Genomic DNA, 15,854 nt, shown 5'->3' with positions numbered 1-15,854 from the left:
CACCCTGACTTCAAATAATAATCTTGCACAAAGGAGGAGTGTATGTTGCTTCGCTATAAGTAACTCTTCAGATACATACTCAATGATACTAATCTAAAGTTACCAGTATGGTTAATTCTATTCATCGAAAAAAAAATCGGTTGTTCACTCATGAAATTAAACCAGTTTGTTGTCTTACTAAATTGTTTTATGCATAGAAAAAGACTTTTCTAATGTAAATCCTAAACTAAGAAAACAGACTCTATTGTGGCAAAGCTGGGATGTGAACCAAGCAAATAACTCTTTGACCTCAAATGGAGACATGGATTGACCAAACTAGGGTCTACTCAGTGGATTCACTTGATTACACCACATGAACTTGTGAGCTGAGCAGTTTACATTTTAGTTTAAGGGCATTATTGCTTATAAAAGCAAAAAGTGTTAATGACTTTACGAACAGAGGAGTGTCTCTGAGTCAGAACTATCAATGCCATTACCTGTCACTGAATCAATGGACTTTCATTCCTTTGGGTTTTAGAATTTTTTCAAGTTTCAAAAGCCACAAATTAAAATAAGGCAGGCAAATATTTCATGCAATTATTTGTTAGTAGTTAATGTCTTTGATTTTAATATTCTAAGGGTTATTTTGGCTTCAAATGAATAGTAATATTTTCCAGAAACTTGGAAATGAGATACATAGAAGGCACCTAAATGAGGGACAATGATTGCACAAATCTTTTGTTATCTGTGAAACACAGGGAAAACCTAGCTAAAGATGTCCTGGTTTATACAATTTTCCCATGAGATATGTTCAGAAATCTTGTCTACATGTAATAATTGTCCGAGTTCCTTCTAAGATGTTCTTTGTTTATCAGTATGTTTTAAGAATTAATGTCTGTAGTAGTATCTTAGGAGCTAGCACCTTCTCCCCCATTTTAAACTAGTTTTGGATATATGAGAGCAACCCAGATCTACCTGTTCCCTTCAGTTGAACCAAATAACTATGAGAAGCTGAAATGTTGATTTAATATCTTTATTTAGATACAGTAACTATAATTCAGTTCCTCATTATTGGTTTTCCTGTATACCCTCCGATTTGTCAGCTCTAGTCAAGAAATATATTTTGAATGGATTACCCAAATCTATTGTGTTTTTATTCTTGTTTCTGCTTGGACATGCCTTAAGAGAAGTTAAAATATGAACAAGTTGATATAAAATATATTTAAAAAGAGAATATGAATATCAAAACCATATACTAAATGTTATCTGGGAATTTTATTTTTGATTTTGCATGACCTCAGATGAGTCAAAATAAAGGAAATAAAGAGATGCCCATAGCAAAACTGAGAGAGGAGCAGTGTTTTTTCCTAGGAAAAAAACAGTGGTTCCACAAGCTGTTCCTAATTTCTGATAACAAACTAACCATCAGAGTTCAGAGTTGTATTTATTGCTTGTTCTTATAAGGATATTTTAATTCATTGAATTTTATGTTCCTATTGCATTTCAACTCCTACGTGAAAAGCACAGTGCTAGATATTCGTTGGGTGGGAGCATTCAAGGTTCTTTACCTCTCATAGCAAATAATTTTTTGTAAAAGGGTAAATTTTTCTGTCCATTGTGCTTTTATTAGGTTGTATAGTCTCTTGTTTTCATTTTACCTCACTTAGTTTCTCATCTTACTGTTTAGCATTTTCAGCTGGAATAGCGAGCTGTCTGTTAAGCTCCCTCTGTGTATTCACTGGTTTTCTTGGTTTACTGGAAACAAAACTGTGCTTAACTTACTATTGTCTACATTCTGTCCATACAGACTGTGTCAAATGCTTTCCCCAGTTTAAATGATTTATAAAATCTACCTTTGATCACAGCCCTTTAGAGGAGAAATATGTCATTTTATGGCCCATGTCTCTTACAAATAGGAAAGACTTTTGGATGGGCAATATGGAGGATTTTTAGTTCAGATTTCTTTTACTGCTTCAAAATACATTGTCTTACTGTGTCTTCAACAGTCATTTTCCTTCTGGGCAATACATATATTTCAAATATTTCATCCTAATTCTATTTTCTTGCAGGCAAGCTTAATTCAGACCTTAAACTTTTCTTTCATCATCAGTACTATATCTTATTTTATTGCTTTTCTCTGAATACCTTCATCTATACAGATGTCTTGTTGATAATGAACTTGACTGGAAGTCTGGCTAGATGTTCTGTCAAATCTCTATAGTCTGCCTTCTTTTCTCTGTTTCCTTTTGCAACTTTATTTTGCAACTGAAAGAGGACATCCTGGAGAAGTTCCAGTCAGCATCATTTTCTAAGGACATGTACTCTTATAAGTCCAAGGTTCTGTATGTAAGATACTATCTTAAGACAAACTCAAACATCATTTCTTTATCTGGAAACTTCTAATTCAAATATTTTGCTATCAAAATTAATTGTATTCTCTCTTGCTGGGATATTTAAGATTTTGGTCACATTGCATGCCAACTGCCTGATCACGTCTTCCATGATAAATTACTTGGCAAATACATCTGCCAATTATTCTTTTGGAGTGTACAGATTATTCCACCTGGCTTTTCTTCATCCTTTGCACTAACTTGAAACATTTTTTTTTCTAACAAGCAAATAAATATTTGAAACCGATCTTACATTTCTCTGATCTGAAAAAAATTATAATCATGACTTCAATAATGAAGTCTCTTGACTGAAATCATGCAAACACTTCATGTCTTGTCTTGAAGGGCTAACTCATCCATTTCCGTTATTTCATAGGAAGTATGCATCAGATCCATAATTGCAATGAGACTTAGTTTTCATGAACAGTATCAAGAGGCTAGATCCTAAGAAGAACTAGAAATTTTCTGATCCAGGCACTGCATTCTATGTCAAAGAAAATTTTGTTATTTTAACTAATATCATAACTAAATATATTATTGCAATCAATCATACTAAATCACAGAAAAAGTCAGCACAGTTCACCACTCTGCATCCATTTGATGCAGCCTAGTTTTGCATTGGGTTCCTGAAGTCATGTTCCACTTACAAAAAGATGATAGATAATTAATTAGAAATACAAAAAAATTATAATCTAAGTCCAGTTTGTTTTAGTTCAATATTTTAAAAGTGTTTAACTCCAATTTTATTCTAATATCTTAATATTGGCAAAAGTGTCCCTCCTTTGTTGAGTAGTAAAAATTTTAAAGTGTTTATTGGGAGAATGGACAGATGCATCATTAATCTTGAAATAGTGACCTTTATATATTCTACAAAAGGTGAGATGACAGAAATGAGTTTCTGATATATAATCATCACTTTTGTAACTGTTTGATTATAGAACTGGTAAAAGAATAACATTGTGCCTACAATGGGGAAATCAGGAGATGGCTAATTTCTAAAACCAAATGGGACTGTTACAAAGCATAAAAAAGCAAAGATAAGCCAACAAGTCAATGATTCAATATGTAAAAATTGCAAGAAAATAGCTTTATAGGTTCATTAATTGTGAAATTTAACACAATAAAAGCTATTAAATGTGAATTTGAATTTAAACTTAGATTTATCGAAAATGAGAATAGAATATTCAGCAAGGAAAACATATGCAGAGTATTATTGCTTCTTCTAAAAAATACTAAAAAATGCAAATATAGGAAAAATTTCATTCTTTCTTCTTACACGTCAGTTATTTTTTCTTTTTGCCTTTAGTTCCCTAAAGACAATCTTTAAGTGCCTTTAACATTTATTTTGAAGTAAAAGATGGGAGTAATGTTGCAAAATTCATAATCAGTTTGAATTTAGTAGCTCCTGTGTTTCAAAATGCTCCCTAATCTACCAATTTTAGTTTAAAACTGTGATCTAAACACTTAGATATTTGGTAAGCTAAGAATGACAGGATTGGAAATAGAACTGTATTGGCTTAAAACACCAGAAAAAAAATTCCAAATTAGGAGTTTTGTTTATTTGCATGCAAAAATAATCTCTGGCCTTTAAGCATTCATGATGTGAATTGCAAGCTATTATTTTGAAACTTTACTAGACTATTCTTTGTGGAAATAGATTCACTTTTCATATATTCCACTGGGCAGATTAAAGATCTGGCTTCCATGTGGATAGTTGCAGGACTGCTTGCTCTTCCTTTTGTTTTGTCATAATACTCGCTTGAGACTGTGAGTAGTTCAATTTTCAAAGCTTTAAGTCTACATTAGAAAAGAAAAAAAAAACTTAAATCACATTATTTTCCCATTTTGCCTGATTATATATATATATTCAGACTTTAAACAAAGCTATAACTCTGTGACTATAACAGAACTGCATGTAACAAAAATGTTTAGTCACTGAGCATTGGTGGGTCATCTAAACTTGACCTCTGAAAGTACCTGCATAGGGGACCTTGTGATTGTAGTAGTATTTCCATTTGATTTCTCTCCAGGTTTGAAGAGAGAACTAACTCTCCCTTTTAGGAGTATGTTATATTCAGTGCACGTAGAAAAACTTTGTTAAGTTTGTCAGTAATATTTTATGTCAGAGATAACATTTTAAGAGGTAGAAATTCCGAAGGTCGAACTCGACATTGGTTATTGGCTTATCTTTTCAATGGTGCCCGTCACAAAACTCACCCTTGAGTGTAAAAAGGAGAAATTTAAAAAATGCCATTCTAGCAACAATGAGTGCATTAATTCCTCAGTGAACCCAATGGAAGAGGTAAGTACCCCCTTAGCACCATGTACTGGCTGAGTGTGCTGAGACCCAGAGCTTTCTGAAGGTCACGCAGCAGGGCAATGGAACTTCCAACAAAGACATCTGACAATCACCACTTGCTGTTAAGAGTTTCAGCCCTTGCTTTCTTTCTTGGTGATCTTCAATTTTTTAAATAGGGGACTCATTCCCTTTGAACCCCACTACAGTTTTCCCCTACAGTGCCTGATGATGTGGGATGCTCCTTCATCCTCCTTCTCCCAAATGGTTAATTTATCTGTTCAAAAGAACCAATGAGGAATCCAAAGGGCTGGGCTGCTTAATACCAGGGACGCCCACCCGTATCTCTTTCAGTACTTAATTCATTCACAGGCCTTTTTCTCCCAATTACTCACTCCCTCTTCCACCTCCCTAACCCCTTCCCAATAGGGTACATTTTTTTTGTTTTTGTTTTTTTTTCTTTTTTTCTCTTGCTCTCTCTCTCACTCTTTCTTTTCTGTATCTCTCGGAAATCAGACAGGAGTTCAGAGCACTTTCACTACCTTTTATGAGGTAGATTGTGATGTCATAGATGGGGGCAGGGCTAGTCAACTTTCTACCCACCTCCCAACCTGTGCTGAGGGAGCTCCGATCGGGAGTGGAAGCAGTGATTCTTCTATGGTGAGTAACTTCACTTTCTAATCTAAACTATCTCATTATAAACATTAATTTTGAAAGTAGGGGGATGGCATTTTGATGAAGTCAAATGTGACCAATCAAGCCCTCTTTAATTACTGTATTAACCAACTTGGGGCAAAAGATCTACTTATTTATTCTTTATTTAAGTCAAGAATTCCACAACACAGATATACTCTCCAATGATGATCTAAACTTGAGAAGCTGAAAATGGTATTTTCATTCCTTTATTTCTCAGTCTTTCTTCCCTTTGGGATAGAAAGTCATTGCATACGTGGAATGAACCCATTCTGTAGTCATTTTGTAAGCTTTCTCTAAAGTAAGGCAAGTCAGAAGAGTGTATTCTTCTTCATTTGAAAGATTTCAGGATGAGAGAATACCCTTTATTGATGTTTGGCCAGAGAATCAGTCTGCTCTTCTAAAATTGTAGAGTAAAATTGTAAAGAAACTGATACACAATAATTGTCAAAAACTTGGTTCTGATGTAAAAAAATGAAAAGTTTCCAGTGCAAAAGCTAAAATAATAAGAAAAAAAGTCACCACTCTTGCAAGATTAAGGGTTCAACCATTTCAATGTGTTTCAACCAAATTTGCTACCTTTTCGTTATATATCATAACACTGATGCTGTTGTAAAAAGCTGCTGTTCTTTGTTATATTCAGATTTCCATTGTTGCTGTTTAATTCTTTTATATGCCTTAGTATTTAGAAAGAAAAGATCAACTGCAGTGAGCATGTTTCTCCATTTTCCTTGTTCTCTCCTGGGTACCTATTAAAACCATCAAGATATCAACTTTTATATATGAGAGGCAAAGGAAGTTCATGGAGATGGTTATATCTTTAAGGGGTGTCAGTATGGATGTTTTCTTAACAGTTTTGACTGTCAGAATCTGAGGCCCTGTTACTTTTCATGGGGTGGGATAAAACACATCCAGTTTGAATCGTAAGTATTATGAAAGGAGTTAAGTGCTTATCATTCATTTTTTTCAAATCCTTAGTTAACTAGCTATGTATGGATATTGGTGTTGGAGAATAGGGGCAGTTTAAAAGGAGACATCCGTTCTCATCCACAGCTCTTCTGTTATGTGTAGATCCTCCAGCCCTCTCCCACGAGGGTCCTTCCCCACAAGATACTGTCCTTTTCATGACCTGGGGTAAAGTGGTATGGTCACTGCTGAACCTATTTTCCCAGCTAAGCTTTCTAACCTAAAGAAGCAACTACAATGGTGAAGACTTTAGGCACAATAAATAGAACTGGAGTCATAACTGGCCCAGAGGAAAATGTAGGTGATAATCACCTGTAGTCTACTTAATATTGCAATGTGGGCAACAGGTGATGAAACCTCCTGTGTTGGGTGATCCCTCTCAAATCTCTGGTCTTCTTTTCATTAAAAGTGTTAGGTCCCGGAACCCCAGGTAGGAGTAAACCTCTAGTGCCAAAAAAGTCTGATGTCTAATCATATAATAGCTCAAGTTATTCATGTCTTTTATCAATCCCTCATACAGCTGCCAGGTAAGAAATGCTCATATTTTACAAACCCTTGGAATACAATCATCTTTAAACCTCGTGAGTTAAGAATGGTTGTGTTGTACACTTGTGCAAATTCAGAGAATCTATCATGGAATGCAGTGTGCATGCACTTGTATACTCTCACATGCATGTTTCATTTAAAGTGGTGTTCAGTGTTTTTATATCCATTTTGTATGTATTTGAATTATAATTTAAAATACATACATATATTGTGCTCTAAACAAAAGAGTCACATGTAACAGAAGTTACATTAATTTGATGTCTGAACACTAGTGCACTACTCCTGTTTCTGTCGATGACTAATTAGGTAACTCAGAGTAAATGCCTTTGATGTTTTGGGCCTCCTGTAATGCAGGAGACCCAGGTTCGATCTCTGGGTCAGGAAGATTCCCTGGAGAAGGAAATGGCACCCCACTCCAGTATTCTTGCCTGGAGAATTCCATGGACAGAGGAGCCTGGCAAGCTACTATACAGTCCATGGGATCACAAAGAGTTGGACACAACTTAGTGACTCACACACACACATACTTGGGCCTCAGTTTTCTCATCTAAAATGATGATAGATGACTTAAAGGATATATTCTGAAGTAATACTGCTCTAAAGTTATATTGTTTTGTATGTTTTTAAAGAAATGGTTTATGGGAAAAGACTGTATAGTTGATGAGATCTAATTTTCTAGTTGTCATAGAGTTATTCAAACCTGAAGAAAAATTTCACTCCAACCTAGTCTCAAAATGTGCCCTATATCTGATATAGTCTTACTTGTTTAATAATATTAGTAGTTCCCATTCTTTTAAGTGGACATTATCAAGCGATTGATGATTAGCTATGTGTTCATTTGGAAGACTAACTTGTTTTTTAACTTCTTAATTTTGTTATTTTGATTATTTGAAATAAAATATCCATACCCACTAGGTAATAGATGGAGCTAGGTCTCACTGGGACTCTAAAATTCAGAATTACTTATGCAGTGTTGCAGGAATTCCCCTGTGGTGTTGGGAAGAGTTGGTGAGTAGGGAATTGATGAATCCTGAACTATGTGTTATGAGAACAAATGGCATATAAGACCTGGCTCCTACTCTTGAGGAATGTGAAACATTTTTGGAAGTCCAGACACATACCATGTGACAACTGAGAGGTGAAGACAATAAGTGTCAAAGTACTAAGAGATATCCTTGCGGGCTGAGTTGGATTGGATTGTCCTGGGATGGCTTTGTGAGAAGCTGAGGCCCTCAGCTAATTTTGAACAAAGTATTTTAGATTTGTGTTGTGGGCAGGGAAATATTTCAGATCAAAAGCCCACAGAATTATAAATTTTGCAGAGAATAACCTGTGTTGACAAATGTCATATATCAAAATAAAAAGTCTTTGCTTCAAGTCCAGTCCCATACCTTTTGAGCCCCTTTCCCCTTAATTATATGCTAACTGTATAATATATGAAGAGGAGCCTGCAAGTGAGTGACTTAGAATGATTGTTAAATTATAATCAGGCTGCTACTTTCTCAGTTCCACAAGAGGTCATATGATCACTCACAGCCACAGCTGTGGAAGAGAAGTAAATAAATTGAAAGAATTGGGGACAGAAGAAAGCTGTAGCTCTGGGACATTCTGGTTTTCTGTTGAAGGTGGAAATGTATTGTCATTTGGAAAATCAAGGGCTCTATCACTGACAAGTTTAGACAGGTTGCATAGTCATAGAAATGCCCATAAGCTAATGAGAATTCATGTAACTAGTATGGTTTTCTGAAGCAAAGAGAAGTTTCTTGCACTGAATAGGAATCATGTCAGACTCTGCTCTCAAACAGACAATGATTATGCAAGTCTCTTTCCCTAATACACTTGGAAAGAGGTGATTGATTTGGCCATGATTTACCCACTTTGGGCTTCCCTGATAGCTCAGTTGGTAAAGAATCTGCTTGCAATGCAGGAGACCTGGGTTTGATCCCTGGGTTGGAAAGATTCCTGGAGAAGGAAAAAGCTACCCACTCCAGTATTCTGGCCTAGAGAATAGTAGTCCATGGGCTTGCAAGAGTCGGACACAATTGAATGACTTTCACTTCATTTTTTTTACCCACTTTGACATAGGAGTACATTTAAATGTGAACACCTGTCTGTTGCTGTAGACTGAGATGATATTCACTGTACACTTTGTATCACTTAGAGGGCACTGTTCCTGTATTTCTTGCTATCCAAGTTCCTTCCAGGTTATTACTTTGGCCATTCTAATAGTCAAGAAGAGGTAAAGTAGGAAAGGTAGGTGGGCACTAGAAGTCAGTAAAACTTTCTGACATAACCTTATTTTAATGACTGTCTCCCAAAATGGTCAGAGGATCACCCCCATATGTCAAACCAAACACAGAAAGAGGTGGAAAGAGACTGTTAAAATGCAAAATTGTAGGCCAGACTGCAGACCCCTTGAATCAGGATTGTAGGGCATATGTAGTGATTTCCTGAGATTGTAGAGCATATGTAGATTTTTGGAATCTGTAATTAACTACCCTATCTCACCTTCAACATGCCAGGTGACTCATTTCCATAGCAAAGTTTCAGGCAATAAAATTGACTCATTCTATATTCTTGGAGGAAGATATAAATTAAAAAAGAAACTATTAAGAGCTAAAGATTTGGAAAAATGGGATAAAAGTAACATAGTGTTCTTGGGAAAGTTGGTTTAAATTTCGGTTAAGCATAAAAATAATTTTCAAATAATGGTGGTTGTCAAATATAAAGAATTACTAAGCTATTAAGTATGGCTTGAAGAAAAGGCATGAGACTATAAACATTTAAGGGATCGCTTTGTGTCTTTCATCATCATGGATCAGTGCAAGAAGTTAATCAAGTTCAGAGCTAAGTTCTACAGCTCCCAATTTGTGTCAAGGTAAGAGATGGAGACAATAGTGCAGAGCAGTGTTTATTTCTGCTTCATAGTCTTTGGAAGAATCATTTGACTACTTTTTAATTTTAATTAGGAGAACTCTTCCCTGGTGGCTCAGATGGTAAAGCATCTGCCTACAATGCAGGAGACCTGGGTTCAGTTCCTGGGTTGGGAAGATCTCCTGGAGAAGGAAATGACAACCCACTCCAGTATTCTTGCCTGGAAAACCCCATGGACGGAGGGACCTGGTAGGCTACAGTCCATGGGGTCGCAAAGAGTGGGACAGGACTGAGTGACGTCACTTTCGCTTTCTTTTCTATTGAAAAGAAATATTGATTAATCAAGCTCTCAAGTCAATGTAGGGTCTATGGTCCAGGTGGCTCAGTGGTAGAGAATCCAATCCTCCTGTTCAATGCAAGGAGACACAGGACACACAGGTTTGATCCCTGGGTTGAGAAGATCCCCTGGAGGAGAAAATGGCAACCCTTTCCAATATTCTTGCCTGGAGAATCCCATGGGCAGAGGAGTCTTGCAGGCTACAGTCCATAGGATCACAAAGACTAGGATATAAGAGAGGGGCAGAGCACATGTATTCCCATCATAATTAGAAAAATCAAGCTCTAATGCCAATGTAGAGTCTATGGTCTATGTTGAAAAATATTAATAACATAGCTCTATATTTGAATCAATAATCATTTAGAAGTGCTCATATTTTTCTTCATGAATAGCCCACTGGTCTGTGTAGAAAGCTATACAAATATTCAAAGAAGAGAGAGGCACTCTTGTCTTGACTAAGACAAGAGAATGAACCTGCTCTGGGAGAATGTGGCCCTGGATCACAGCCAGGAGGGTCAGTTCTGGACTTAACCTTTTGATTGATTCCATATGGTTCTCCCATTCCAGAATGCTGGAATCTTCTCCATTTTTTCATTTGAGAATGTCTTTGTTTAGAAGTCAAGAAATGATAGAGAACCTTGCTTTTTTTCGTATTAATCTCTGAACTCCGTTCAATTGATAGCAATAACTGCTTTGGCAGAGCTGGACATACTGTCACATTCTAGAACTGACATGCGACATTGACTGATAGGATGCTGGTGCCTACCATTGATCGAGAAAATTAGTTTTGGCAAATTAATATAAAAGAAAATACTTTAATTCTTGCAGATATTTTTAGCCAAAGAAGTGTAGCTCCGTCATTGGGCCTTTATTGCATCAATCTAGCCAAGCATCACCTTAGGTGGTTCTTAGAGATGTGCCAGGCAAAATTATTTTAAATTTACCTTAGGGCCTAGCATCTTACCTGAGTAAAAACCAAGTCAGAGAACAGTAACAGTTACATGGTTTTGATGGCAAAGATCCGAAAAATAAGAGGCGATCACATTCTTTTAAGGTAGACACTAAAATTGTAAGCTGCTGCTGCTGCTGCTAAGTCGCTTCAGTCATGTCCGACTCTGTGCGACCCCATAGACGGCAGCCCACCAGGCTCCCCCGTCCCTGGGATTCTCCAGGCAAGAACACTGGAGTGGGTTGCCATTTCCTTCTCCAATGCATGAAAGTGAAGTGTGAAAGTGAAGTTGCTTAGTCGTGTCCGGTATTGTTATTTGAAGTGAGTTTGGAAACCAACTCTGTCTTTTATTGACTGGGTAACATTCTTAATCTCTGAACTTTTGCTTTATAAAATGAAATGTTATTACTACTTAGAGGAACAATAGGACAATTGCATGTAGTAAATAACAATTTTACCAGCTAAGATACGAGAGCTCAGTATATTCCATGCACTGTGCTAAGCGTTTGAAAAGCACTTGACAGTCCGCTTTCAAGTCATCCTGTGGAGGAGATACTGTTATCTGCATTAAAAATATTAGGAAAATGAGGTTCAGAGAATTTGAGTTACTTCCTGGGGGTCACAAAGTTAGTGGTTGATATAGGGTAATGGTTTCAGGAAGCCTACCTGATCTTCTCTCCTAACATGATGCATTCTCTCTGACATTCCTGACATGAAGTGCAGTGGAGGAACTCCTTTACTTATATGTTTATGTTCCTAAACTAGTCTGTCGCTTCATAAGCATAGGAATGTACCTGAATGTTCTTAATTTTGTCCCTGGTTCCTGGCACATTGAGCACATAATGTGTGCTTTCTAGGTTAGCTTCTTGGCCATTCTTTTTCCATTGTAGTAAGTTATCACACTGAGAAATTCTAGTAAATGTTTGTGGAGACTGTCATTCATTTATTCATAGAATATTCCCTGAATTATTCGCTCACTTATTCCCACATAAAAGCACCGTATTTTATTTTAAATACTAGATCTCAAAGCATATTGTTTACCTAAGTTTTGGGGCCTAAAATCAGGTAATTTTTTCTTTAGCAAACTCAGTTTCCTTGTAATGTACTTTGTTAAGTTTTCTGGTACATTATGTAGACTTTTTTTTTTTTAAGGATTATGGTATGTAAACATAGAATTTGTTCCCAGATAGCTGAATTAGTCAAATTAATTATTTATTTTAAAAAAGGAATTTGAAATAAGGACCAAGAGACATGGCTGGTTTCATTTGCCCTCCCACATGAAGGTTGTGATATATTAAAATGTTAATTATATTTAGGTATAAAATATAACTTTTAAATTAAGTATTCTAAATTATTAATTCCCAATTATAGTCTTTATAATTCATGTGTTTTAATTAAATTTAGATTCAGCTATATATTAATGTGGGCTTCCAAGGTGGTGCTGGTGGTCAAGAACCTACCTGCCAATGCAGGGGACATAAGAGACTCAGCCTTGATCTCTGGGCCAGGAAGATAACCTGGAATAGGATATGGCAACCCACTCTAATATCTTGCCTGGAGAATCACATGGACAGAAGAGCCTGACAGGCTGCAATCCATAGGGTCACAAAGAGTCAGACGTGGCTGAAATGGTTTGGCATGCAGCACAGCACAATATGATAAAACATCGAAATAGTTATTTCTCACTCACATACACTGTCTATGGGTGGTTCAGTGCTAGTATAGTGAAACAAGAGTTATCAAAAATCCAAACTCCTTATGACTTTACTTTCTTGCTCTATTTATCACGAGGCTTCCATTCTCAAATTTATCTTTTGGTCCAAGTTGACAGCAAAGTATTCATCCTCCCATTACCCAGAGGAAGAAGAAAAGAGGGGAAAATGGTGTGCTTCCTAGTTGTGTTAGCACCCTTTAAAATATTTCTCAGGAACATCTATATCCCTACCCAGTTGATGTCTACTTACATCATATGATGAATCTGAAAAAAAAAAAAAAAGAAAGAAAGAAACAGGAAGAAGTAGGCATGGAGTGGCCATTATTATCCATGTATACCTTCCATTCAGTAGAACACAAACTGGTTTCTGACTTCCAGTAGAAGTCAAAATGTTTGACCCAGCTGAGCCCCATTTTTCTCAAGTGTAAAGTGAAAAAAATTATAATCTACCTTATTGTGTTGTTTTTAAGCTTAAGTGTGTTAATGTGTGCCACAGACTGAGTACAAGGCCCAGAAAGTAGACCAGGTAAATGGGTCACTAACTTTAGTCTTCATTATCTCATCTCTTCCAAAAGATGATGGTCTTTTTATCATGTAGGTATCTTCTTGCTGTCTTTCATCATGTCTACCAATCAAGCCGTTGGACAGATAGTAGTGAACGACCGGCCAATGTCTCTGTCCTCATAGAAATTGTATTTTTTGAGGAGGGAAGGTCACTGAGAGCCCTGGAGGAATCACTGCAGAGAGGTGATAGTTGAAAATATAGAAGGGAATGACTTCAACAGAGAAGTAAAGTAGTGATTCTCATATTTCAATCTGTAGAAGAATCACATGACTGTAGCAAATAAAAATGGAGAACCATAGGCTTTTCCATCACTGTTCTGACACTCATATATGAGATCAGCAATCTGTATTCTGCTTCTAAACAGTCTGAATGTGGTTACTCATGGATCACACTTTGAAAAATACTAGTCTAAAAAGGAAGGAAAGGAGGAAGGCTATGGGAAGAGATTACCAGGACTAGAAGTCAGTTTCAACCCTGTCTTAGAACTCATGGTTTGTCCCAGCAGGCTATTCCAGTCTAGCCTAGTCTAAGTAATCTTTAGCTGTGAGAAGCTTGTTGTGGTATCCTGTTGTATAGGACATTTGGCAAGCTCACTGGCATTGCCCCACTAGATGCTTGTATCCATTTCCTTTTCTCAGTAGTGACAATCGGGAGTTTCTCTGACCGTGGCTGAGTATATCCTGGGTTGCAGGGGACAAAATTGCCCCAGATGAGAACCATAGGTCTGGTTGAACTCTTGATCTTGCACCTAGAATATACATACTATTTAAAATCGAGCCTTTTATTTCCTCCCTCTGGAAGGTTAAAAGACAGCAGATTCCAGGTTCCAGACTCATTTACCAAATGACCATTCTAGCCTGGCATCAGGCTGTGAAGGTACACTTCTCTTGAACCAAGACTCATGAGAATCCATCACCATCATCCCCTAGCTGTAACCTTCATACACCTTTTAAAGGTCCCCATCTCTCTTCCTTCTTGGTTACACCAAATATTCCTGGCTTAGAGACACAGGCATTTCTACTCTCAAAGGCAATTAAGCGCTCTCACAAAAATGTTTAAAAGAAAGTTAGGTAAAATGACTTCAGTTTCTTGCTTTTTACAAACACGTGTATTGAGTTGAAAACAATTCAACTGTTTTTATAGCACCTTTTTTTTTAAACAAAACATTTTCACGTATCTTTACATATTACTTTAGCTATTCTCTCAGTATACTTTTTAATCCTTTTATGATGAGCTAGATAATCAGTGCCTATTTAAACACAAGGAAAAAGTGATAGTTTATATTTTTTCTTTAAAAATATTAACAAATGCATCAGGCCAAAGGTCTCCTTGAGATTCAAATTACTGATATGAGTTATTTGAGGTATTATTTATGATGAGCAACTCTACAAGGCTGAAATTAGTGCTGGGTGAGCCCTTGAAACTAAGCAAATTGTAGGTAGACATTGAATATATTTTATAGTTTAGCATTAATTCTTTCTACAGAGAAGGTTGGAAAGCTGTAACAGGTGGTGACTTCAGATAAAACAGAGATCACTCTTTCTTTCAAAGCTGTTGCTGTAGTATATTTGAAATATTTACCTTGGCATTTTTTAGTGCATCAGGTAAAGAAATAATGAGGTAGCTTTTACATCTTATAATAAATACAGAAGTGATTTAACTTTGTCAAAGGCTAGATTCACAGGGACTCCAAGTTAGAGATTGTGCCTTGAGGACACTTTGATCTTAATAGTAAGTATGATTTTCAGTAGGGGCAAGATACTGTATCAGACTCTCTCCAACTCTTTAATGTTTATCTTTGTTCACTGGTTAAAAGTTGCCATTTTCCTGGAGGTTCACAAAGTGCTTTTTTTTTTTTTTTTAAAGAAGTTTTCCAATTTCATAGATTTGAGTCTTGCTTTCAAAAGAACCACTAATATATTTTCTATGATTTGGGGCAATACTGTTATGCATTTCCAGTCTTTGAGAATACTTTACCCTTTAATCTGTGTTTTTGAAAGTTTCTTGTATAGCTCAACCTCTTTTGCTAGAGGACAGACAATAAGTTGTCTATCCATAGAGGTTCTTTGTTGGACCAAAGAAATAATATTTCCAGTTTTAGACTGAAGGGAACCCTCTGGTGCAGTGGCTATATCTTCCCTAAAATATTCACTCCAGGAGAGACAGATTATAAGGTTCCAAACCAGGTCAAGCCCTGGCAGGCACTTGTAAGGGGGCGTATCCTGGCTTCTCAGGGGAACCACCTTAAATGCCCTTTATTTCTTATTTTATTCAAAAATGATTGGAGAAGCAGTGTGTTATTAAAAACAGACACAGGAATAGAAATCTTGCACTTAAATCCCTGGTAATTGTCTTATTAGCTGGAAAGTTACTTTTCTTTAAACCTCCATTCCCTCCTGTATCAAATAGTAAGGATAAAGTGATGTATCATTGGGAGGGGTGAAGATCAAGTAATGGAAAATATTGGTGGGGTTGCTCAATATGTATTGAATCTGGAAAGTATCCAAAGTACATTGACCCAAGAAAGAGAGGTACTAGTCTACAT

At 36.5% G+C, this 15,854-nt stretch overlaps 1 protein-coding gene across 3 annotated transcripts in view; it reads left to right on the top strand.

Moving 5' to 3' along the window:
• CTNNA2 (catenin alpha 2) overlaps positions 1 to 15,854 on the top strand; it is a 1,396,988-nt gene that overhangs the window by 1,361,336 nt on the left and 19,798 nt on the right. For 2 of the 3 annotated variants that reach the window (XM_005686767.2, XM_013967725.2), the window contains exon 18: positions 5,182 to 5,325. The exons of the other annotated variant lie outside the window; for it this stretch is intronic. In XM_005686767.2, the coding sequence (XP_005686824.1) occupies positions 5,182 to 5,325 (144 nt within the window). The remainder of the gene's footprint in view (positions 1 to 5,181; positions 5,326 to 15,854) is intronic. 3 annotated transcript variants of the gene reach the window in all.

This window comes from Capra hircus, chromosome 11 (genome assembly GCF_001704415.2).
Source record: "Capra hircus breed San Clemente chromosome 11, ASM170441v1, whole genome shotgun sequence".
NCBI lineage: Eukaryota > Metazoa > Chordata > Mammalia > Artiodactyla > Bovidae > Capra > Capra hircus.
The sequence above is the reverse complement of the archived record's forward strand: the minus strand, read 5'-3'. Positions and strand labels throughout refer to the sequence as shown.